This window comes from Camelus dromedarius, chromosome 6 (genome assembly GCF_036321535.1).
Source record: "Camelus dromedarius isolate mCamDro1 chromosome 6, mCamDro1.pat, whole genome shotgun sequence".
In the NCBI taxonomy this organism is placed as follows: domain Eukaryota; kingdom Metazoa; phylum Chordata; class Mammalia; order Artiodactyla; family Camelidae; genus Camelus; species Camelus dromedarius.
This window is the reverse complement of record NC_087441.1, coordinates 8,108,114-8,130,987: the sequence shown is the minus strand read 5'-3', so window position 1 is coordinate 8,130,987 and position 22,874 is coordinate 8,108,114. Positions and strand designations below refer to the sequence as shown.

Below are 22,874 nucleotides of genomic sequence, written 5' to 3'. Positions count from 1 at the left end.
CAGTTAAAAACATGATCAACTCCCTCATCTCAGGCCACTGCTGAAACGTCCTCCTTGGAAGCCTTCTCCGCTCCCATCTGTCTGAAACGACCGCCTTGCTCTTTCTCTAGCCCTTTATCCTTCTGTTTGTGCTTTGTAGTGATTTCACTGTCAGGTAGCCCTGTCACGGAGGCTGAGACTTCTCTCTCCCCATCTCTCCTCAGAACGTCGGCTCCATGAAGGCAGGGAATTTATTTTATTCCGTGTCAGTCCCTAACACCCAGGATGTGTCTGGACCATTATAAACATTTAACAGATATGTACTGATATTTACTGATGCAGTGAGAGATGCTGACAGCTCAGCAGATGAATAAATGATTGGCTAGATGCGTGGTGGGTGTTGTGCAGGAGCACGAGGTGAGGTTGGGGGAACTTGGTGTGTCTTCACATGCCATGGGGGTTGAAGCTGGCTGTGGGCATTCCATAAAGCTGTATGTAGCGGGGGAAGACAAGTGAGCAGACTAACCTGCTCTCCTTTTAGGTGGCTCGGCATCTGACAGGACAGCCTGACCGCACTGACCCCTCCCTGAGCACCATGTGAACGGCAGCCTCTCCCCTCAGGACACCTGTCATCACTCCATCACACTCACCAGAGCACCGGATTCCACCACACTGACACTCCATGAAATGCACTCATGTTCTTGCCCTTTTGCCTCAGATTTAAGTGGAAAATATGTGAATTTCCCCATACAAATTAAGATTTGAATGTTATCAACTTCACAATTCTAGCCATTGGTTCTTAAAATAGTCATTTTGTGTGATTTGAGAAGGCGATTAAGTCCACAGATTTACAGCTGAGTTTTCCCCTAGCAGACAGCAGCTGTTCAGACAAAAACATTAATCTGTGGGAGTTGCGCTGGTGTGGACCCTTGTGTGCTCCCAGGTTTGCAGGAAGAGAGCACCTGGCACGTTGCTCTTCTGCTGCAGCTAATCCCAGGGAGCGGCAAGTTCCCCGGGCAGGCGGCGCTCTGCTGGGGAGGGCCGTGGGCGGGCCACAGACCCTAGAGGACCTGGCGGCAGAAATCGCTGATGGTGACATGGCTAAATCAGGACGCCCCGCACCCCATGTCTGTGAGCACCTCGACTCTTGCTCTTTCTGAAACAGCAGAACATCTGTAGTGAGGTCTTTGTAGGCTGGAGTGCAGGAAAATGAGCACCAGCAAGAAATGAGACTTAGGAAGTAAGATGAGATGTAAAAAACTATTTTAAAAAAAAGGTAAAAAGGATTTTTGTGTGTGTTAATTTTCCTACTTATTTATTTCTATCTTTCTTAGGGTGTAATTGATATGAACATTTTAATATGAACTTAAGTATTTCAGTGTGGTTACCACTGTGAGGCTAGATAACAGCTCAGTCTCGTAATTACCATCTCTTTTCTGTGGTGAGAACATTTAAGATCTCTCTTAGCAAATTTTAAGTATTAGTACAGTATTGTTAACTGTGATCACCATGCTGTGCATTGGTTCCCAGGTAATAAGGACTTTCTATGGGCTCACAGGACTTATAGGGATCCTGAGAGCTCATGGCCCTACTGCCTGGCCTCAGACTCAGTGATAATCACGATAATCAATTTCCCGACGTCACTGATACCTCAGAATTTCAGACAAGAGGATCAGCGCTCACTGGTTGTAAATTCTTCCTTATTTTTCTAATACAGTCTTAAGATTTATTATGGAAAAGGTGCCAGTATTTATTTTGCTACTTTATTATCTTACATGGAATATATGTTGTGAAAATAAATTAAATGAGCATGATTTCCCCCTTTACTGAAATGAATAATCACTGACTTGGGCAAATAAGTGAATGCTGTACCCCAGGTTACTGTGCTGTAAATTCCTGGTGGTGGTTTCCTTGTCACCTTGCTCCAGGTAACAGTTACTCCTTTGAGACCCCTACAGGCATCACCTCTCCAGGCTAAATAATTTCAGCTCTGTTTTCCAGTTCTAGTTTTTAGTCCCTTCACTCCTCCTTGCTGAGAATTCTGTTTTCCTCCGTTTGCAACGCCCGGTGTGCTGCTGTTTCACACTCACCCAGCGGTGCTGCTTGGCTGGTTTATCCCAGTGCGCGGGTCTGCGTGACCTGTGGGTTCTTTTCTGCTGTAATGACCATTCCAGTCATTGTCCACTTGCTGTTTATGCAGCTCGTTTCTCCTCTTGTCTGTTTGCCTTTTCTACACATATGTTGTTCTGTTTGTTTCTGAGTAAAATAGCCTTGGCCAAGTGGATTAAGGGAGAACCATGGGGAGAATTTGGGTCCATCACTGTATTTGTGATGGACAGAGAGGCAGCACATTGTAGTAAGATGAGCATGATCTGTGGGGTTGGGAGATGGGTGTGCTGTCCTGTGGATCAGCTGTAACTGAGTCAGGTAACTCTCTTAGCCTCAGTTTCCACACATGTTAAATGGGAATAATGATGCCTACATGGCAGAGTTGAGAAGATTAAATGAGATAATATATGTGCCTATTAAGGTACCTTAATGTGCTATTGGAATGTAGTAAGGTTTTTTTTTCCCTTGTTTTGTTTTTTTAATATATCTTTATTGAAGTATAGTCAGTTTACAATGTTGTGTCAATTTCTGGTGTACAGCACAATACTTCAGTCACATAGGAACATACATACGTTCGTTCTCATATTCTTCACCATAAGATTACTACAAGATACTGAATATAGTTCCCTGTGCTATACAGTATAAACTTGTTGTTTATGTACTTTATATATATTAGTTAGTATCTGCAAATCTTGAACTCCTAATTTATCCCTTCACACTCCCTTCCAGCCCTGGTAACCATAAGTTTCTTTTCTATGTCTGTGAGTCTGTTTCTGTTTTGTAAATAAGTTCATTTGTCTTTTTTTTTTATTCCACATATGAATGATATCATAGATATTTTTCTTTCTCTTTCTGGCTTACTTCACTTAGAATGACAATCTCCAGTTTCATCCATGTCACTGCAAATGGCATTATTTTATTTTTTATGGCTGAATAGTATTCCATTGTACAAAGATACCACAACTTCTTTATCCGGTCATCTGTCAATGGACATTTAGGTTTCTTCCATGTCTTGGCTATTGTAAATAGTGCTGCTATGAACATTGGGGTGCAGGTGTCTTTTGAATTAAGGTTCCCTCTGGACATATGCCCAGGAGTGGGCTTGTGAAATGTAGTAAGTTTTTAAGACATGATTGTTACTTTTCTTACAATGGGTAGTGATTATACCTGTAAATAAACAGAGGATTTTTATCCAGTTTGAAAGTCTGTAAAGTGATTTAATTTCCTTTTTACAGAGATGTGAGATATCATAATGATCATTTTATAGAAGACCCTCCCAAAACATATCATCAGCTGTTATGCAGAGATAATTGCTATGAAAAGCACAACCAGGAGGATGGAGGGGAAAGGAGGAGGAATATGTATATTCTTCCCTTGTGACCACTGGCATGTCAGGCAGATGGACTCAGAAGTCATGGAAATTAGAGGAAAATGCCTGATGTTTTTGCAGCCAGTTCCAACCAGTCAGATTGTACTAATTGGAAACTGTTTTTCATTGCTTGAGCTATAGGTTGTAAACATTATCTTAGGAGACTCGGGCATGGCAGGGTGATGGTACAGCTTTAAGACAGAGCATGATTTTGCTGCTAGTAGAACTTTTGTCCTAAACTGCGCTCACCGGCATTGATACAAAAGAAATATTTTTTGTATGTATTTTATGTGTTGTCTGCCTTGTCTTCAGCAGTGATTATGTCTTGCTCTAAATGAACAGTTTCCTCTATGGGGTCTACATTCTCTGTGGGATCCTCTTTTAAGGAGGCCCATCTTGGAAGTCCTCTGGAAGCCCCCAGACTGAGCTCCTGGCTCCGGGGTCTGCCCCCAGGACGCTGTGGCTGTGGTCCTGCCCAGCGGCTGCCCGCCTCACTGTGATGGAAATGAAAGATGGATCATCTTCATCCTTGCATTTTGTTTTGAAGTTGAAACCAGGATTAACTGACCCTGGAGGCTATTTTAAGCAAGTGTCTTCATGTGTTCCTTTTATCTTGATGTTTGTCGCTGAAGTGTTGTGAAAGTTCTGTTCCTGTCTGTCATTCATATAAAAGGTCTGGTATCCCCACTTCTGATCCTTGAAGCCCCTCAAGACTTCACTTCATTAAATTAGAATTCCATCTGTCTGGCTCAGAATCAGAGATTTTCTCACTGCTTTTCTGTCACAACCCTCCACCTCTTTCTTTCTTTCTTGGCTGGTCTTTCTTAGGTGGCACCTCTGAACTTTGGATTTTTTCCCCAGTACACCAGTTTCTAACTTGCATATTTGGATTTCAGCCTCTTTAAAAAGTAAAGCAAATGATGGCCACAAACACCTAGAGTGGCCACCACAGAAACTGTGTTCCTCTCTCTCCCCCTTTCAGATAGCTTTCCACCTTCTTTCTCTGCCTCATCAGCTCAAGGGTGGTTGAGAATAACAGTGACTGAGGGCCTGTGGGTTATAGCCTGTGATGGGTCCCAGAAGCACTTTGATATCTTTTATCTCCTTTTAATCCCCCCAGCTCTCATTTTACTCATGAGAAAGTAAAAGACTTCCAGGGGTTATATAACATTCCCTGTGTCACAAGCTTGTGAACCCAAATCCAAAGTCAACTTCACTCTGAAATGCTCCTTGTCAGGATGAAAGGGGAGGGCCATCTAGTCTACCTTCTCACTACCTCTCCAAGCCTTGGGAACTACCACTGGTTACTTGGGGATCCAGGTAACCAGAGCTTCAGTAAGGAGTATGGGTTACTATACTGCGAGCTGTTTGCACCTCCTGGCAGAAACCTCATTATATGGACCTACATTGGGTTTTATGGTACCAAATTAAATGAGATAATACATATAAAAGAACATTTGTAACACTGTTGCCCTGCTTTGGGGTCTGGCCTGGGGATCTAACTATTTTTCAAGGAAAATACTGACTTTTATAATATAGGACTTGACATTGTCTGTTGTGCTGTTTAAAACCAACATCCTGAAAATCTCTTAGACCATTTTATTTTGCTTGACATGATATGCATGGTCTTTCTTTGCTCACCACAAGAGCAGAAGCTTAAGCAGTCTCCCTTCACCTCCTGGCAGCGCCCCATCATCTCCATCTGTTGGGGACACCGGGACTCACGGCTGCTCATGGCATCAGGACCAGCCCTATACGTGGTACGTGTGGAGCACCGAGTATCCAGCCTGCAGCTGCTGTGCCAGCAGGCCATTGCCAGCGCCCTGCGAGAGGACAAGGACGTCAGCAAGCTGACCCTGCCCCCCCGCCTCTGCTCCTACCTCTCCACTGCCTTCATCCCCACCATTAAGGTAAAGCCTTCCCCTCTTCTGCTCCCTCCTCACCCCAGCTGCCTGCTCCCTCCTGAAGGGACTGCCAGGAGGAGAGCAGAGTCAGGGGAGACGGGCGAGAGTCCCAGACCAGGAGCACAGAAGTCACAAGGCTCCTGAGAGTTCCACCCTGGCCTCCTCGCGTGCCGCCTGTCCCTAGCGTTCGTGTCCACCAGGGATTCGCCTTGTGTGATGGCTTCCTCACGCAAAGGCAGTATTCTGGGCTTGATTGCCAGGTCATCCTGATGATCAGTCTGCCCATTCAGTCCTGACTTGCTGGCAGGTGCTGCCATGAGTCCCCCTTGAGAAAGTGGGAAGCATGTTCCTAGAAGTCAAGTAACTCGCTCCATCGTAGGTACGGGAATGGTCAGGATTGAAACCAGTTTCCTCACCACCGTGCTGAGGAGGGGCGGCCCCCACCCAGCACTCCTGTCAGCGTCCTTCATACCGATCGTACCCTGGAAACCAGGCTGTTCTGCGTGGTGGTGTGTGGAACACAGCTGCCAATTGCTGTTCAAGGGTGGGCTTCCCCCTTAACCGTGGGCCCTCTGCACCTTATCTCCTTTTCTGTATTCTCCTTTTTGTTTTCTATCTTTGCTTCTAAGTATCACATTGGCTTGTTGGTTACTTTTTTCCTCAAACAGCAGAGTTTAGAATCTGTTATGATTTTTTTCAAGCTGGTTTACAGTCTTGCTTCTGCAGTAGTGATTCTCAACCCTGGCTGCATGGTACAGTCACTTGGAGAGTTTGCAGAAAATGCACATGCCCAGGCCCACCCCCAGCAAGTCCAGTTTCATTGTCTAAAGTGGAGTCTGGCTTAGGTACTTTATAAAAGCTCCCAGGAGATTCTGACATGCACCCAGAGCGTGAATCACTGTTTACAGTATGTGGTTAACTCTCCCTGAGCTGCAGCCAGTGCTCTGTCAGAGTACCCAGTGATGCCCACACTCTTTTCCTCCCCCGCCCACCTCCAGCCCCCAATACCAGACCCCAACAACATGCGGGACTTTGTCAGCTACCCGTCGGCTGGCAACGAGCGTCTGCACTGCACCATGAAGCGCACAGAGGACGACCCGGAGGTGGGCGGCCCGTGCTACACGCTCTACCTGGAGTACCTGGGCGGGCTCGTGCCCATCCTCAAGGGCCGGCGCATCAGCAAGCTGCGGCCGGAGTTCGTCATCATGGACCCGCGGACCGATGGCAAATCAGGTGGGCCCCTTGCCAGAGGCACTGAAGACCTGTCGGGGGTGGTTGCGGAATAGCCTTCCTGACGACCCGTGCAAAGACAGTGCCTGTTTATGCAATGCGAGCCCATGTTGGCTGGCAAGGAGCATCCTTGAAGCTGCTCTTTTTCCAAAATCCTATTGATGTTAATGATTCTCTGAATGTACTTCATGACAAGTTTTTAACAGCATTTCATATGGCTTTGTGTGGTTGGGGCTGTGGGTAGCAGAAACATGGGCCCTCAGCCAAGGGGAAGCCAGCACAGGCCTTCTGGGGGTGATAGATTCCTGTGTCAGGTGCTCACCGAGGGCCTCTGTGTCCTGCGGAGCCTGTTGGAAAGTAGTGGTGAGGGGCTGTCTGCTCCCTGAGTGAACGATGGAGCTAATGTTTTCTAACCTTCAGCCTGCTCCTCCACCTCCCAGTCTTGCTTCTGCTCCTCAATAGTCTACCATTAACTGCTTTTTAGCTGACTACCAAGAAGAATTTCTTGCTCATCCTTAGAGATTTTGGCATGAAGAACCACCCCTTCCTTCCAGAAACTCTCCTAGAGCCTCCAGAGGGAAGGAACTGTGTGCTTTTTGTTGGTACCGTGTGTGCTACCCCAGTGTCACCACTGGTGACCATTGTGGCCTCCATCCCCAGTCAGCACTACCTGCCCACCCAGACCTTCTGCCACCTCCCCGTGAAGTCTGGCACGCCGCTCGCAGCAGAGTGTGCCTGGTGCTGCTCAGTCGGCTGCTGGTAGCCCCCGGGGCACGTGGTAGTTGTCAGGCCAGGGCTCTGCCTAACCCCCTGAATGCTGAGGGCCTGGAGGGAGGGAACTGAGGCATCTTTGTGCCCCCAGTGCTGGCAGGTACCTGACCGTGACACAGCATGGGTTGAATTGGACTTGGCATTAGTGCACACTTGTTCTCTCCACCTGCTCCCGTTCACGCTCCTGCCGACTAGACTGGCCTCTGCCCCTCATTACACCCCTGAAGCCACTGTGTCGTGTGGCACAACTGGGGTTACCGCGGTGTCACAGTGCAGGACAGCCTTGGCTGCCTTGCCCACGCTGAGTGCTCACGCAGTTGTTCCCTCCGTCTGCTTTTCTTTATTCATTCGGCTTCTGTGGCAGCATTCTGCTATCAGTGTTACTGTATGCAATTGAAAGCAGTAAAGCTGTGCTTTAAATTATTGGATATTAGTCAGGTTTTTTTTTTTGTTTTTTGACTCATGTGACGAACTCCTACCAAGAGCAGGGAGAGCGAGCAGAAGAATCGGAGCTGGTGAGAAGGAGGTGGGAAGGAGGGAGGCCAGGAGGCAGAGTGAGAAAAACGGGAGCCGTGGACGGAAAGCGCGGTTTCAGGGCTGGGAGAGAAGAGAGCCGCCGGCCGCGGGAGGGGAGGCGCGGGGCCGAGCCGGGACCCTGGCCCGTCTTCTCACCGGATGCCGCTGCCTCTAAGGTCCCTCCTGGGTATATAATTTCATAAAGCTGTGCTCAGATTACATCTTGAGGGGAACGTAGGTGAAGAGCTTGCTCTGTTCCCCGGGGCGTGTGAATTTCTCACTGAAGAACAGGGCAGCAGGAGCAGGGAGGGCGCCTGGGGCACCGGGACCGAGCCTCCAGAGGCCTCGCTTGCTCGGAGCCTGCCCTGACGGCCTCAGCACCTGCTTCTCCTCAACGCTCACGTTTATCAGCTCGCACCACACCAGGCTGACTCAGTCACTAACAGTCCTGCAGGGAAGGAGATGTTTTATTTTTATAATTAAAAGAATTTAAAAGTTGTAAAGCGAAGCGATTCAATAACATGTATTTGGTGCCTACTTTGCACATGGTCCTTGAGTCTCCTGCAGTTATGAAGCAACACCAGGGTGTCTGTTTTCAAGGAGTTTATAATCCCTTTTGGCAGTAAGACAACACTTGAGAAATTCATTTAAAAAGTCAAGATTTAAATACCTTGAGACAAAAACAGAAAATGCATCACAAGGCAGAATATGACCAATTGCCAACTGAATGGTATATGTGAGTGGGTGCGGAGGAAGAAAGGCTTGACGTGGACAAGCCAGGAATTTCCCATCATGAGAAGCTGACTCACTGTTTCAGGCCTGCATGTCGTGGTTTCTCAGGTGTGGCCCGTGGGCCGCCTCCCTGCAAGCCAGCTGGGATGCTTGGTTAGATACGGCCTCCGGGGCCTGCGCCTTGGATTGATTCAGCAGGTCTGGGGCGAGGCCTAGAAGTCTGCAACTTAATGGCTGCCCAGGTGATTGTTAAGTTTTGAAGTTTGTGATCCACTGTTGTAGATATTCTCAACTCAACAAATATGTTCCTTAAAATTACCAGTGTGTGTTTTTATAATAGAAAGCATGAGTCCCAGTAAATTTTTTTAGCAAAAATCAACCAGTTTGCAAAAGGAATCCTTAGAGCTTGCTATGGCCTCAATTGTGTCTCCCCGAATTCACAGTTTAAAGCCCTAACCCCTAGTGTCACTGTATTTGGAGATACGGTTTTTAGGGGGTAATTAATGTTGTCATAAGGGTGGGGTCCTAATCCAATGGGCTTGATAGCCTTAGAAGAAGATGAGGAGGGAGAGCTCGCTCTCTCCCCTGACACGCATGCACCAAGGAAAGGCCATAGAGCACATGGCAGGAAGGTGTGTGTCTGCAAGCCGAGGATCCATCCATGCTGATCTTGGGACTGCTTGGCCTCTGTTACCGCATGAGCCAATTCCTTATCCTCTCTCTCCACCTGTGTGTGTGTGTGTGTGTGTGTGTATCTCCTGTTGGTTATTTTTCTCTGGAGAACATGAATAATACAGATTTTAATACTGAGAAGTGGGGTGCTGCTGAAACAGATACCTTAAAATGTGGAAGCACAAAACATTAAAAGATCATACACTATGATCAAGTGGGATTTATCCCAGGGATGCAAGGATTTTTCAATATGCACAAATCAGTCATTATGATACATCACATTAATAAATTGAAGAGTAAAAACCATATGATCATCTCAATAGATGCAGAAAAAGCTTTTGATAAAACTCAGCATCCATTTGTGATAAAAAAAAAACTCTTCAGAAAGTGGGCGTAGAGAGAACATACCTCAACATGATAAAGGCCATGTATGACAAACCCACAGCGAACATTATACTCAGTAGTGAAAATCTGAAAGCTTTTCCTCTAAAATCAGGAACAAGAGAAGAGTGCCTCTCTTGCCACTTTTATTCAATATAGTTTTGAAAGTTCTAGCCACAGCTATCAGAGAAGAAAAAGGAATAAAAGGAATCTAAATTAGAAAAGAAGTGGTAACTGTCACTGTTTGCAGATGACATGATACTATACATAGGAAAATCCTAAAGACACTACCAGAAAACTACTAGAGCTCATCAATGAATTCAGTAAAGTTGCAGGATACAAAATTAATACGCAGAAATCTTTTGCATTTCTAGACCCTAGCAACACAATTCAGAAAAAGAAATAAAGGAAGCAATCCTATTTACCATCACATCAAAAAGAACAAAATACCTAGGAATAAACCTACCCAAGGAGGGAAAAGATTTTTCCTCCAAAAATTGTAAGACACTGGTTAAAGAAATTGAAGTCAACACAAACATGTGGAAAGATATACTGTGTTCTTGGATTGAAAGAATCAATATTGTTAAGATGACCGTACTACCCAAGGCAATCTACAGATTCTGTGCAATCCCTATCAGATTACCAATGACGTTTCTCACAGAGCTAGAACAAAAAAAAAATTATAAATCTGTATGGAAACATAAAAGACCATGAATAGCCAAAACAATCTTGAGAAAGAAAAACAGAACTGGACTTCAGATTATACTGCAAAGCTACAATAATCAAAACAGTATGAAACTGGCACAAAAACAGACACATGGATCAATGGAACAGGATAGAAAGCCCAGAAATAAACCCATGCACTTATAGTTACTAAATCTACGACAAAGGAGGCAAAAATATAAAATGGAAAAAAGACAGTCTTTTCAATCAGTGGTGCTGGGAAAACTGGACAGCTACGTGTAAAAGAATAGTATTAGAACACTCTCTAACATTGTATACTAAAATACTTAAAATAGATTAAAGACCTAAATGTAAGACTAGATACTATAAAACTTCAAGAGGAAAACATAGGCAGAATCTGACATAAAAATCACAGCAATATTTTTTTGGATCTGTCTCCTAGGGTGATGGAAATAAAAACAAAAATAAATGGGACCTAATTAAACTTAAAAGCTTTTGCACTGTGAAGGAAACCATAAACAAAACAAAAAGGCAACCTACGGACTGGGAGAAATTATTTGCAAATGATGCGACTGACAAGGGATTAATTTCCAAAGTATACAAATGGCTCATGCAGCTCAATATCAAAAAAACAAACAACTCAATCAAAAAATGGGCAGAAGACCTAAATAGATGTTTCTCCAAGAGGACATACAGATGGCCAGCAGGCACGTGAAAAGATGCTCAATATTGCTAATTACTAGAGAAATGCAAGTCAGAACTACAGTGAGGTATCCACACCAGTCAGAATGGCCATTGCTAAAAAGTCTATAAATAATAAATGCTGGAGAGGGTGTGGAGAAAGGAGAACAGTATGGAAGTTTCTTTTTTATTTGTTTGTTTTTGTTTTTGTTTTGTTTTATTAACTTTTTTATCGAGTTATAGTCATTTTACAATGTTGTGTCAAATTCCAGTTATACATGAACATACGTATATTAACTGTCACATTTTTTTTGCTGTGAGCTACCACAGGATCTTATAGATATTTCCCTGTGTTGTACAGTATAATCTTGTTTATCTATTCTGCATATGCCTGTCAGGATCTACAAATTTTGAAATCCTAGTCTGTCCCTTCCCACCCCCCACCCCCTTGGCAACCACAAGTTTGTATTCTATGTCTATGAGTCTGTTTCTGTTTTGTATTTATGTTCTTTTTTTTTTTTTTTCTTAAAAAAATAAAAATAGAGTTACCATATGATCTAGTAACCCCACTCCTGGGCAAATATTCGGAAGGAACTCTAATTTGAAAAGACATATGCACCCCAGTGTTCATAGCAGCACCATTTACAATAGCCAAGACATGGAAGCAACCTAAATGTCCATTGACAGATGACTGGATAAAGAAGATGTGGTGCAAACAGACAATGGAATACTACTCAGCCATAAAAAAATAAAATAGTGCCATTTGCAGCAACATGAATGGACCTAGAGATTATCATATTAACTGAACTAAGTCAGACAGAGGAAGACAAATATCACATGATATCACTTATATGTGGAATCTTAAAAAAATGATACAAATGAACTTATTCACAAAACAGAAACAGACTCACAGACATAGAAAACAAACTCATGGGTACCAAAGGGGAAAGGGTTAGGAGAGGGATAAATTAGAAGCTTGGGATTAACATATGCACACTACTAGATATAAAATAGTAAACAACAAGGATTTACTGTATAGCACAGGAAACTATATTCAATATCTTGTAATAAACTAATGGAAAAGAGTCTGAAAAAGTATGTATGTGTGTGTGTGTATATGAATCACTTACAACTGAAACTAACACAACATTGTAAATTAACTATATTTCAGTTTAAAAAAATGGTTAAAAAATGTGGAAGCAGCTTTGGCCCTGGGCCCTGGGTGGGGACTGGAAGAGGTCTGAGGTACATGTTAGAAGCATGGAAATTAGGGCAATTTCTGGTGAGGTCTCAAGGCAGAAGTGAGGAACATATTATCAGAAACTGGATCCTTTTTATAAAGAGGCAGAGAACTTGGCTGAACTGTGTTCTAGGTTTTGCGGAAGATAAAACTTGCAAGCCAGTGAAACATATTTCCCTGAGCAGATTTCTAAAGGGTTTTGAAGGAGTGGCTTGGTTCCTCCACACTGCTTAGAGTTAAGTCAGAAGGGAGAAGATGAATTGAAGAGGCAATTGTTAAGCACAAAATAATGAGAACTTGAAGGTTTGAAAAATTCTCAGCCTATCCATACAGGATGAGATGAAGGAAAGCTGTTGGGCCTCTTGGATTTGACAGGGTGGGATGATAGATCTATTTGTAGGAACATACACTGTTCTTCAAGAGGAAAAAAACCCCAACGGCGATTCAGAAGTCATCAGGGTCACTGCCTCGGTTTCAACAGGCAAGACAGCCTCAGCCCAGAGCCTTGAAGACAAGCCCCCAGCCCAGCAGAACCATGGAGGTGACACCACTACCCCAGTGGGCGGAGTACTGAACCAAAGGGGTTATTCTTGAGCCTTAAGATCTAATGGAATCCCCCTTCCTAGGTTTTGGACTTGCTTAGGATCCATCACTCTTCCTTCTTTCCCATTTCTTCTCCCTCTTGGAATGGAAATATCCTGTGCCTGTCCCACAGCTATTTTGGAAACACAACCAAAGGGGTTATTCTTGAGCCTTAAGATCTAATGGAATCCCCCTTCCTAGGTTTTGGACTTGCTTAGGACCCATCACTCTTCCTTCTTTCCCATTTCTTCTCCCTCTTGGAATGGGAATATCCTGTGCCTGTCCCACAGCTATTTTGGAAACACATAACTTGTCTGGTTTCACTGGTTCACAGCTGGAAAGGAATTTTGCCTCAGTGTGACTTTACTTCAAGTTTCACTGGTGTCTGATTTAGATGATATTTACATGAGACCTTGGACTTCAGTGACTGTTGATGTTGGAATGAGTTTATAAAACTTCTGGGGCTGTTGGGATGGACTGAGTGTATTTTGCAGGGGAGATTGACATGAATCTGAGCGGGGAAGCAGGGCTGGGATGATATGGACTGTATTTGCAAATAGGGCTCAGAAACTTAGAGCCGAGTTTGGATTAACAAACTCATCCTTTCTAATGTAAATAGCCCTTTTGAATGATAAAATCATTCATATTCTCTAAATTATTTCGTTCAGCTTTTTGATTACCTGGCAAGGCTCCTGGAGCCTGGAGGGATGAGACTTTAGTCAGGAGAACGCAGCGTTTCTGACGAGTAATGTACTTCAGTGAGGGCAGAGCTGGGTTTTGAGTGATGAGGGAATTCGAGGGGTGAGGAAGGCAGCTGAGGAGAAGGATGTGGGGAGGGATGTCAAACACGAACTCCATCCACTGCAGTTTTGTGACGGCCTGCTCTATGCACATCACCTGCTGCCTTGGGGCCTTGCATCTTCTGCCTGATGGCCCCCTGGATCCCATACAGGCGCCCTTAGTGGAGCCCCCAGCTACCACTGCACGTCCTACTACTTGGGTCTTCCTTCCAGCCATTGCTCGAAGCTGAGGCGCCTGAGGTGGGAGAGCCAAGCTCCACGGGCAACACTGTGGCAATTCCAGGAAACCACGTGGACCACCTGGCATCCAGATGTAAACTTCCGGGAGTCCCTAAAACAGATCTGACGCAGAGCAGGCCTGGAATCAGCAGGGGTCTTTCCAGGTCCCTGGTCAGCAGCAGATCCTGGGAGGAGTCACTGAGTCAGCAGGCCCCTTGCTTGGCCCGGGTTCGGGGCAGCTGCCAGCCCCTGTGGCATCCGGACGGGTGCCTGGTGTGTCATGAGGCGCAACACCACAGCCATTTTGGCTCCAGCTTTCAGCTCAGTAAACAAGGCCAGATGGTTTTGTACATTCCAGAGGCATTCAAATCCATGCCCATTTTGATAGCAGTACAAATAATTGCCTACTTTTGCTTAGAAAATGTAATAGCATAAAAATGTAAAAGGAAAACAATGTTCTGCTCTTTTGTTTCATTCTCTAGACTGAAAATAATTGCCTGTAGAGTCAGTCGGGCCTCTGGTTTCTAGTAATGACCATTTTTAGGGTCTGATTGATGTCACTCCCCTAAATTTTGCTGGTTGGTGTCTTACCAGATGAAATCTATGGAAACAGCTTGATTTCTACCATGATTGACAGCTGCAACTGCTCAGACTCCAGTGACATCGAGCTGAGTGATGACTGGGCTGCCAAGAAATCTCCCAAAATCTCCCGAGCTAGCAAATCACCCAAACTCCCAAGGTAATCTCTGTCTTTAGGGGTGTGGGATGCGCTTCCTTTTTTGTGTCTCGAGGTGTGTCTGTGTTGCGTGTGCAGCAAAATCCCATTGAAACCGACATCTGAGCACAGCCAGAGCATCCCCGCCTTTCATCTGGAAGAGCTGCCTGCAATGATCAGAGCCTCCTTCATCCTTTCCTCCAGGGTAGAAAAAGACATCCAGTAGGAAGTCTGCTAAACCTGCAGAATTTCTAGGGGTTGGCACTGATGGTGGGTGACATGGGGTGGCCATAGCCAGGGAGCTTGTTTTTTTCTTCCAGGTTGAGGAAAGTAAGAAAATGGTGTTACAGTGTATGTAATGTGTTGAAGAGAATGCCAAATTAAATGCCTATAATGCTGTAACAGGGAAAAAATAGTGAACTTTAAAAAACAAGTTAGTTCCTTAAGGTTTGTCCTAAGGAGTGGCAAAAAGCTGAGTAGATGGAAGGGCCTGTGGTGTTGTAGGTGAGAAACCCCACATTTCCCGTCCTGGCTCCCTGACCTGGATGCCAGTTTCCTTATTTATGGAAGTTAAAGGGTGAACCAGATCTTCACTAAGATCCCTCTAGCTCAAAAATTCTCTGACGCTGTGCAAAACTAAGGTAACTCACCTGCCCAGATCTTAAACATAATTCACTGAGCAGTTGATAAAGCAGTGTTTTCACCACCCAGCTGAAGATGAGATTTCCGTCACCCTGGGAAGTTCCCTGGGCCCTTCCCTTTCCATACCCACTCCCTAGAGTGATCACTGTTCCAACATCTATCCCCATAGATTAGTTTTACTTGTCCTTGGACTTCATGTAAATGGCATCAAACAGTACGTGCTCTTTTTTTATTTGGCATTTTTGTTCAACATAATGATTTTGATTCATTTATGTTGTTGTTGCATGTGTCAATGGTTTGTTTTTCTTTTTTGTTCTGTGGAATTCCTTTGTAATGATTATACTACAGTTTGTTTATTCCATTTACCAATTGATGGGTATTTGGTAGTTTCCAGTTTGGGGCAATTATGAATAAAAAACTGCTGTAGACATTCTTACACGAGACTTCCTGTGGACAAATGCACTTGTTTATCCCAGGTATGTTCTTACAAGGGGAGTTGCAGGACCATGGGCTGAACATGGGTTTAACTTCATTGGAAAGTGCCAGACAGTATTCCAAGGTGCCTGTACCATTTTAGATTCCTACCAGCAGTGTTTGAGAGTTCTTACTGCTTCCATTCTCACCTACAGTTGTATGTCATTTAAAAAATAATTTTATCCATTCTGGTGGGTGTGTAGTGGTATCTCATTGTAGTTAAACTCTGTTCTCTGCAGTAAGTGGTGATGCTAATCAGCTTTCTATATATGTTGGCCAAATTTGGATCTCTTCTTTTGTGAAGTATCTGTTCAAGTCTTCTGCCCATTTTTTATTGAGTTGTTTTTCTCTTAATGAGCTGTGAGATTCTTCCTGTATTCTAACTGTGAGTCCTTTGGCAGATATATGGACTGTCATATAATCCAATATCTGAATTTCTTCTTTTATGCTTAGTGCTTTTGTACCCTGTTTAGGAAATCTTTATCTTCCCTAAGGTCGTGAAGATAATTTCTTCTGTTCTAGATGCCTAAGTTTTAGCTTTCACACTTAGATCTCAGGTTAATTTTATACCTCAGATTAATTTTTGTGTATATATGAGTTAGGGGTAAGTGTTCGTTTTTTCCCATATGGATATCCATTTGCTTCAGGAATCTGATTGATTAATTTTTTTTATCTTCATTCTAAACTTGTTAAAATGACAAATAAAATAACAAACTTTCCTACACTTCTGCAGTGTTTCAGTTTTTCTCACTCCTTGAACAGAGAGGACTATTAATACATAAGCAACCAGATCCTCCACCTGTAGACATCCTCTGAAAGCTCTTGGGTGTTGGGGTCTCAGAGCTGGTCCTCCTTCCTCCCGCCTTTCTCGCATTGAGGTCCCCCCCTCCACAGCAGCCTCGCTAATCGTCCTTGCCCAGAGCCTCCAGCTGGGTCCCTGTCAGCCGTCGATGGCTTATCAAGCTCTCAGGCAATATAGGGGAGGCTTCATGCTTTTCTTTCATCAAACACCATCAGCCTTACCACACTCATTTTTATAATGCTCTCTCTTGGGTAGATTGGCATTAAACACATGTGTCCCCATGTTATAAACAAAGGAACTGAGGACCAGAGATATAACATAGGATCAAAAGGCAGCAGAAAAACTTTAGATCCACTGATCAAATATTGCAGGTGGGGAAATGCTAAACAAGTCTGCTGAAATGCAAACATTGTGTTAGGAGTTGTAAAGTCATCGCGGCCTTAAGGTGAGGAAGAGCTCTCCCCACCTCCACTTTCCCTGGTACTAAGTTTGCAGAGCCCTGGCAGAAGGCATGAGGCCGTTTCTGAACATGCTGTTAGTCAGCAGAAAGTGGAAGTTCGTTCTCAGGAGTTCCTTACAAATGAATGGCTTGATGTGATCTCAGAATGTTTTAAAATACATACTATTCGATATACAATTCTATCTTTCCTTCCTCATATTCATAAAGCAAAAGCCCGTGGGAGGGACTTGGTTACAGGAAGGGCCTGGCTCCTGAGAGTGTGACATCCACGGGGGCTGCCAGAAGTGAGCAGGGCCCAGGGGCGCGGGCCCCTTCCCCTCCGTGGGTGTCTGAGCCCCGGGCCTCGTCTCCACAGGATCAACATTGAGGCTCGGAAGTCCCCCAAGCTGTCGCGGGCAACTCAGGAGATATCCCGGTCCCCTCGCCTGCCGATGCGCAAGCCGTCCATCGGCTCGCCCAGCCTGGCGCGGAGGGAGTTTCCCTTTGAAGACATCACTCAGGTAGCGTATGACTCTGCTGCCGCCCGGGGTCTGCTGTCGGGGGGCTGAACCCTTGGGCCCTGCCTCCTCGCCTGGGACTGCCCTAGCTAGAGCCCTGGTTGCCGCCACTGCCCTTGCCTTCAAGCCCTGCGCCCTCCTCATCTCACAGGACCTCCCTCCCACCTCGGGCATCCCCGCTCCTGCCCGAGAACCTTCTCACCAGCGGCTCTAGTACAGACATGTCCACAAGGCTACCTCCGCCCCCTCAAGCCACTCCTGACCCTTCAGTGACTCCCAGGGTCCACAGGAGCCAAGCCCTGGTCGCAGCCTCATGGTCTGGCCTGCCTCTCTCCCTCCTGGTCCTGTTCAACATCCCCTCCCCTCCTCCCCCCACCTCCCCCACCCCCACCCCCCACTCCCACAGCCTTGCTGGCCTCTTCCCAAGCGTTTGTGCCTTTGTCCTGCGTGGGTCACCAGGTGTATGAATCCACCCTCTTGTCTCCTCCCCTTTGTTTCTGCCTTCATGCTTCCAGGTGTAACTTCACCTTTGTCATGAAGGCTTCCTTCCCTGGCTCTACCACGGTAATCCCAAAGCATCTTGTTTGTAACTACCTTATAACATTCCTGTGACTGCCTTGTATGCAGATAATTACAAGCCTTATCTCCTCCATTAAACTGTCCTGAGAGTGTGTGCGTCTGTGTAGTTTTTAAAGTATAATTGCCTAGAACACTGTGTTAGTTTCAGGTGTACAACACAGTGATTCAATATTTCTGTACGTTTCAAAATGATCACCATGGTCTAGTTATGGTCTGTCACCATACAAAGTTACTACAATATTATTGACTAAATTCCCCATTCTGTACATTTTACCCCTAAGACTTATTTATTTTGTAACTGGAAGTTTGTAACTGGAAGTACAAACTTCATGATCTTCCTCATCTGCTTCACTTACACCCCCATCTGCCTCCCCTCTGGAAAACACCTGTTTGTTCTCTGTGAGTCTGTTTCTGTCTTGTTGTTTGTTTTGTTTTTTGGTCTTACAGTCCACATATAAGTGAAATCATACACTATTTATCTTTTTGTGTCTTACTTCACTTAGCATAGTATCTTCTAGGTCTATCCATGTTGTTGCAAATGCCAAAACTTCATTTTTTTTTTATGGCTGAGTAATAGTCTATTTTGTGTATGTATACATTTACACACACAGACACACACACACACACACCACTACCACCACCACAGCTTCTTTATCCATTTATCTGTTGATGGGTAATTAGGTAGCCTCCATGACTTGGCTACTGTAAATAATATTGCTGTGGACATTAGGGTGCACATATCTTTTCAAATTAATGGGGTTATTTTTTTCAGAAAAATACCCAGAAATGGAAATGTTGAATCCTATGGTAATTATGTTTTTAGTTTTTTGAATTCCATCCTGTTCTCCATAGTGGCTACACCAATTTACATTCCTACCATTTCTTGAGCTAGATTTTATTCATCTTTATTATCACCCTTGTGTGCACACAAACCAAACACATACACACACACACACACACACACACACACCATGCATTATGTGTGGCTTGGCATAGTGATAACTTCTTAAATTTTTAAAAATTTAATTGAATGAAAAAACAGCTAATTGGGTAGTTTTAAGACATACTGGTATCAATGCAACTGACGTTTCCAGGAGAAATAAAAAGGATAAAATTGGAGTCAGAGCTTCACAAATCTTGTTGGTCAGTGACATGGCAAAAGGAGAGGTGAAGAGAAGTGTGCCCAAATCACTTTTGTGACCTTTCTAACCTACCACACATGGACACGCTGGAACACATGCACCCCTCACTCCCAACCTGAGAAACACAACCCAGTGAGCCACCATTGAGAAATGGTGGCTGCCATGCCGTAGTTAGTGCCTGGTCTCGAAAATGGTAGAATGACAGAGAATGAAGACTCCCGTCAGTGCCCACCAGTTACTTTGTAAGCAAAAAGTGTTAACATTCTTACTTCTTCAGTGATTGATAGAAAATATGGAAACAGGTTGTGATTTTTCTTCTCTTTTTTTCCCCACAGCACAGCTATCTTGCTCAGGTCACGTCTAATATCTGGGGAACCAAATTTAAGATTGTGGGCTTGGCTGCTTTCCTGCCAACCAACCTCGGTGCAGGTAAGCACCACGTCCCGCTCTCTGCCCACCATCCCAGGCGGAGCGCTGACTCAAAGGTCAGTTTTGACCTCCAATGGCTTCAGGTAGAAAATGAGCTCTTAGGACACCAAAAGATTAGCATGTATTTTACCTCTAAACTTTGACTCTAGCCACGATGACTTTGTAAAAATGAGAATTATTGCCCGTTCGTTTTTTTCTTTTTTGCCACTGGTACTTTTCATTTTTTTATATGAGCCCTGACTTAATAAAAATGACAGAAATAACCAAAATCTCTAATAGATTTCTGGTTATTTTGATTTGAGGCCTTTTACTGTGGGCATATTTTGCTACCAGTGTCTTTAGGTTCTTGAGTCAAAAGGAACTTATGAAAAAAGCCGAGAAGAGAGCATTAGAGACTCGAATAAGTTGGCTGACTTATTAGTACAGTTCTTAGTGGTAAATATAAGTTTCATTTCTAAGTACCAGATAAATGTCCTGTGCAGGAAAATCTTGAGACATCGGGGAGAAGGGACCTGGGGGAGTACAGACCTGGGCGAGAACCCAGAATGTGCACCTCCTCTGTGCCCGCTCCAGGGAGTAGCACTAACTTGCCATGTTTACTCAGGGACACTGAAGGAGGGAAGTGACACAAGGTCCTTTTCAAGGCAGCTTTGCTCTGATGGCACATCCCTGTGTCGGCTGAGGAGCTGAGTTGTCCCCCAGTCTTGTGGGGTTGCCCCACCATTTAACATGCACACACCTCTCCAGAAGGACAGGTGGCCCCATCTTGAATGTGCTCTCTGTAACCTGCTAAAAATGCTTTTAAAAACAAAACAGAACAAAACAAAACAAAAAGCTCTGAATCTACCTATTAGCATTGTCCCAGACACAGATCCTTTAACATAAATAATTGTTGCAAAGCAGTTGTTAAGAAGATCTGTTGCTAGAGATGCATCTGCAGGGGCTTAGTAAGCGCTGCAGGTGGACTTTCCATTTCAAGGTTTCTCAGCTTGAAGAAAAGGAATAAAAGTAAAATATAAAACTGACTTAGGAAACCAAGAATAGACTATCCCTGTCCATAATGCAGAGAAATCTCTCAGAATATTTTCCACAACCCGGAAGCCCTCTGAAGACCACAAAAACCTGTTCTTGAGTAATTCAGCAGTGCCTGGCTGGTGTACACAGGATTCCTATGTGATCGTCCCCACGTGAGTGAGCTGAGAACCTAGCTGTCTGCCAGTGGTTAACACTGAAAAAAGGAGTGGAAGTGAAAATGTACTTACTGGACCTTCTCATTCTGCCCTTACTTCTTGGGTGTTGAGTAGATCCCTGAGTAAGTTAGCCGGATCTTAAGATGGGAGGGTCTGGAAGTGCCTTTGAGCCACCTGCTGTTCCAGTAGGAGGAATTTGAGTGTCCAGGACCAAAGCATCCTGTATGACTGCAGTGCAGTCATTGTCCTAATCACTGACCTTTTAAAAAAGAGGGTTTTAGCTATTATTGTTTGTCAAGCTAAGAGAATTTTCCACTTGATTCTATTGTCAAGATAAGAGAATTTTCCACTTGATCCTACTAGAGAGAAGAAATTAGCTCTTGGATTTTAGAAGGTATGTTATATATGGGCACCCTGTTAAATCTGAGTGCTGTTAGATACTTTGTGTTGGACAATTGGATAATAATTTGTTTCCTTCTATTAGAATGATCTGGCCTATGAAAGTTTTTATTTTAAATGTTTTACATTTCTTAATTTTAAAAATACATAATAAATTCAAAAGATTTAAAGGTGTAAACAGTTAAAACCTCTCTCATCCTCACCCCCAGCCACGTAGTGTTTTTCCCCTAGAGGCAACGATGTTTTTTTTTTTTTAATCCCTCCTGAGATTTTTCATTTTATTTCTCTTCATCCATCTAAATGACAAGGAATAACACTGAACACATTAATTCTTGAGCTATGTGGAACCAGATAGGGTTTTTAAGCTGAAACTCACATTCTCTTGTGTGGGCGAGGGAGATGAACACATGAAAAAGACCTGTAATGATATTGCATTGGAAAAGGTATCTTATCCCATGCCAGTCCAAGCACCAACCTTACAAAGGGGCTTCAGAAAAGAAAGTCTGCTGTGCCCTGGGGATGCTGGCCAGTCAGCCACCAGGCTGTTGGAGGTGACAGCTGTGGAGATAGAGTTTGGCTTATCTTAATACAAAGTTTAAAATAACAATAGTTAAAGAACCTTTACATACCTCACAGGAAAGAGTATTAAACCTAAAAGAAAGCTGATGGGGTAATTTCATCCTGATTTTAACCTGCTTTGAAACTTAAATTCAGATTCATTATTTTTTTTGAACTTACTTTGTCTCTATAAATATTTTAGTTGCCATCTAGGCCTTCTCTTAAATGTCCCTGTTAAACAAATTAAACCTTAGTATTTAAAGAAACCATGTGGAAGCTCCCTGTAAGTCTCCATCCTGAACTTGACATTGAAAGTCATAAGACAAGGATTAAGTGTGAATAAAAGCACCATTTTATGCCTACCCGATTCATGTCACCCGTTATCTCATAGTTGCCTTCAAACAGCTCCCTATTTGCCCACGATTCCCCTGAGCTGGGCGCTCCGGTTATCACAACTACTTTCACTAAATTATCCTTCTGATTGCACTTGAGGTTATTTAAAAATATATTTATCATACTCAGCTCATGTAAATTTTAACATTTGAAAAATGTGTTTCTATGGACCAACCATTGGCCAAAAGTGGCTGGGCTCAACCGAGAATTTGTTGTTACTGCATCTACACTGTGTCGGGGTGGCAGGCCAGGTGCCAGGGAGAGAGGCAGAGCTGCCTTCTGAAGGCAGGGCCACTGCGGCCCCATTTCTCTTCCTGTGAGGGACTCTGCTGGCGCCTGGGCTCCCCTCTGCCTCATCTCTATTAACCGCACTTTCTTCCCGGTCCCCGCCAGTCATCTATAAAACCAGCCTCCTGCACCTCCAGCCGCGGCAGATGACCATCTATCTCCCGGAGGTTCGGAAGATCTCCATGGACTACGTTAATTTACCCGTCTTCAACCCGAACGTTTTCAGTGAAGACGAAGATGATTTACCAGGTGTGTTCATGCATGTCCGCTGGTTTGTCACGAGCCCCCTCTCGGTGGGTCGTGATGGGGGGCCAGAACGGTGAGTGGCTGGGGAGTGCAGCATGCCGGTCTGTGCCTGCTGCTGCCTCAGTAAGGCCGGTAGGTGTGTGAGGTGTCTCGGGAAGGGTTATACAGTGTCACTGGCTTTGGGAGGAGGG

At 44.4% G+C, this 22,874-nt stretch overlaps 1 protein-coding gene across 1 annotated transcript in view; it reads left to right on the top strand.

Annotated features, from left to right (window-relative positions):
* Positions 1–22,874, top strand: part of TULP4 (TUB like protein 4) — a 209,680-nt gene that overhangs the window by 175,236 nt on the left and 11,570 nt on the right. The window contains exons 8-13 of the mRNA XM_064486522.1: positions 5,143–5,367; positions 6,360–6,594; positions 14,464–14,608; positions 17,318–17,462; positions 19,516–19,609; positions 22,543–22,686. Of these exons, the coding sequence (XP_064342592.1) occupies positions 5,143–5,367; positions 6,360–6,594; positions 14,464–14,608; positions 17,318–17,462; positions 19,516–19,609; positions 22,543–22,686 (988 nt within the window). The remainder of the gene's footprint in view (positions 1–5,142; positions 5,368–6,359; positions 6,595–14,463; positions 14,609–17,317; positions 17,463–19,515; positions 19,610–22,542; positions 22,687–22,874) is intronic.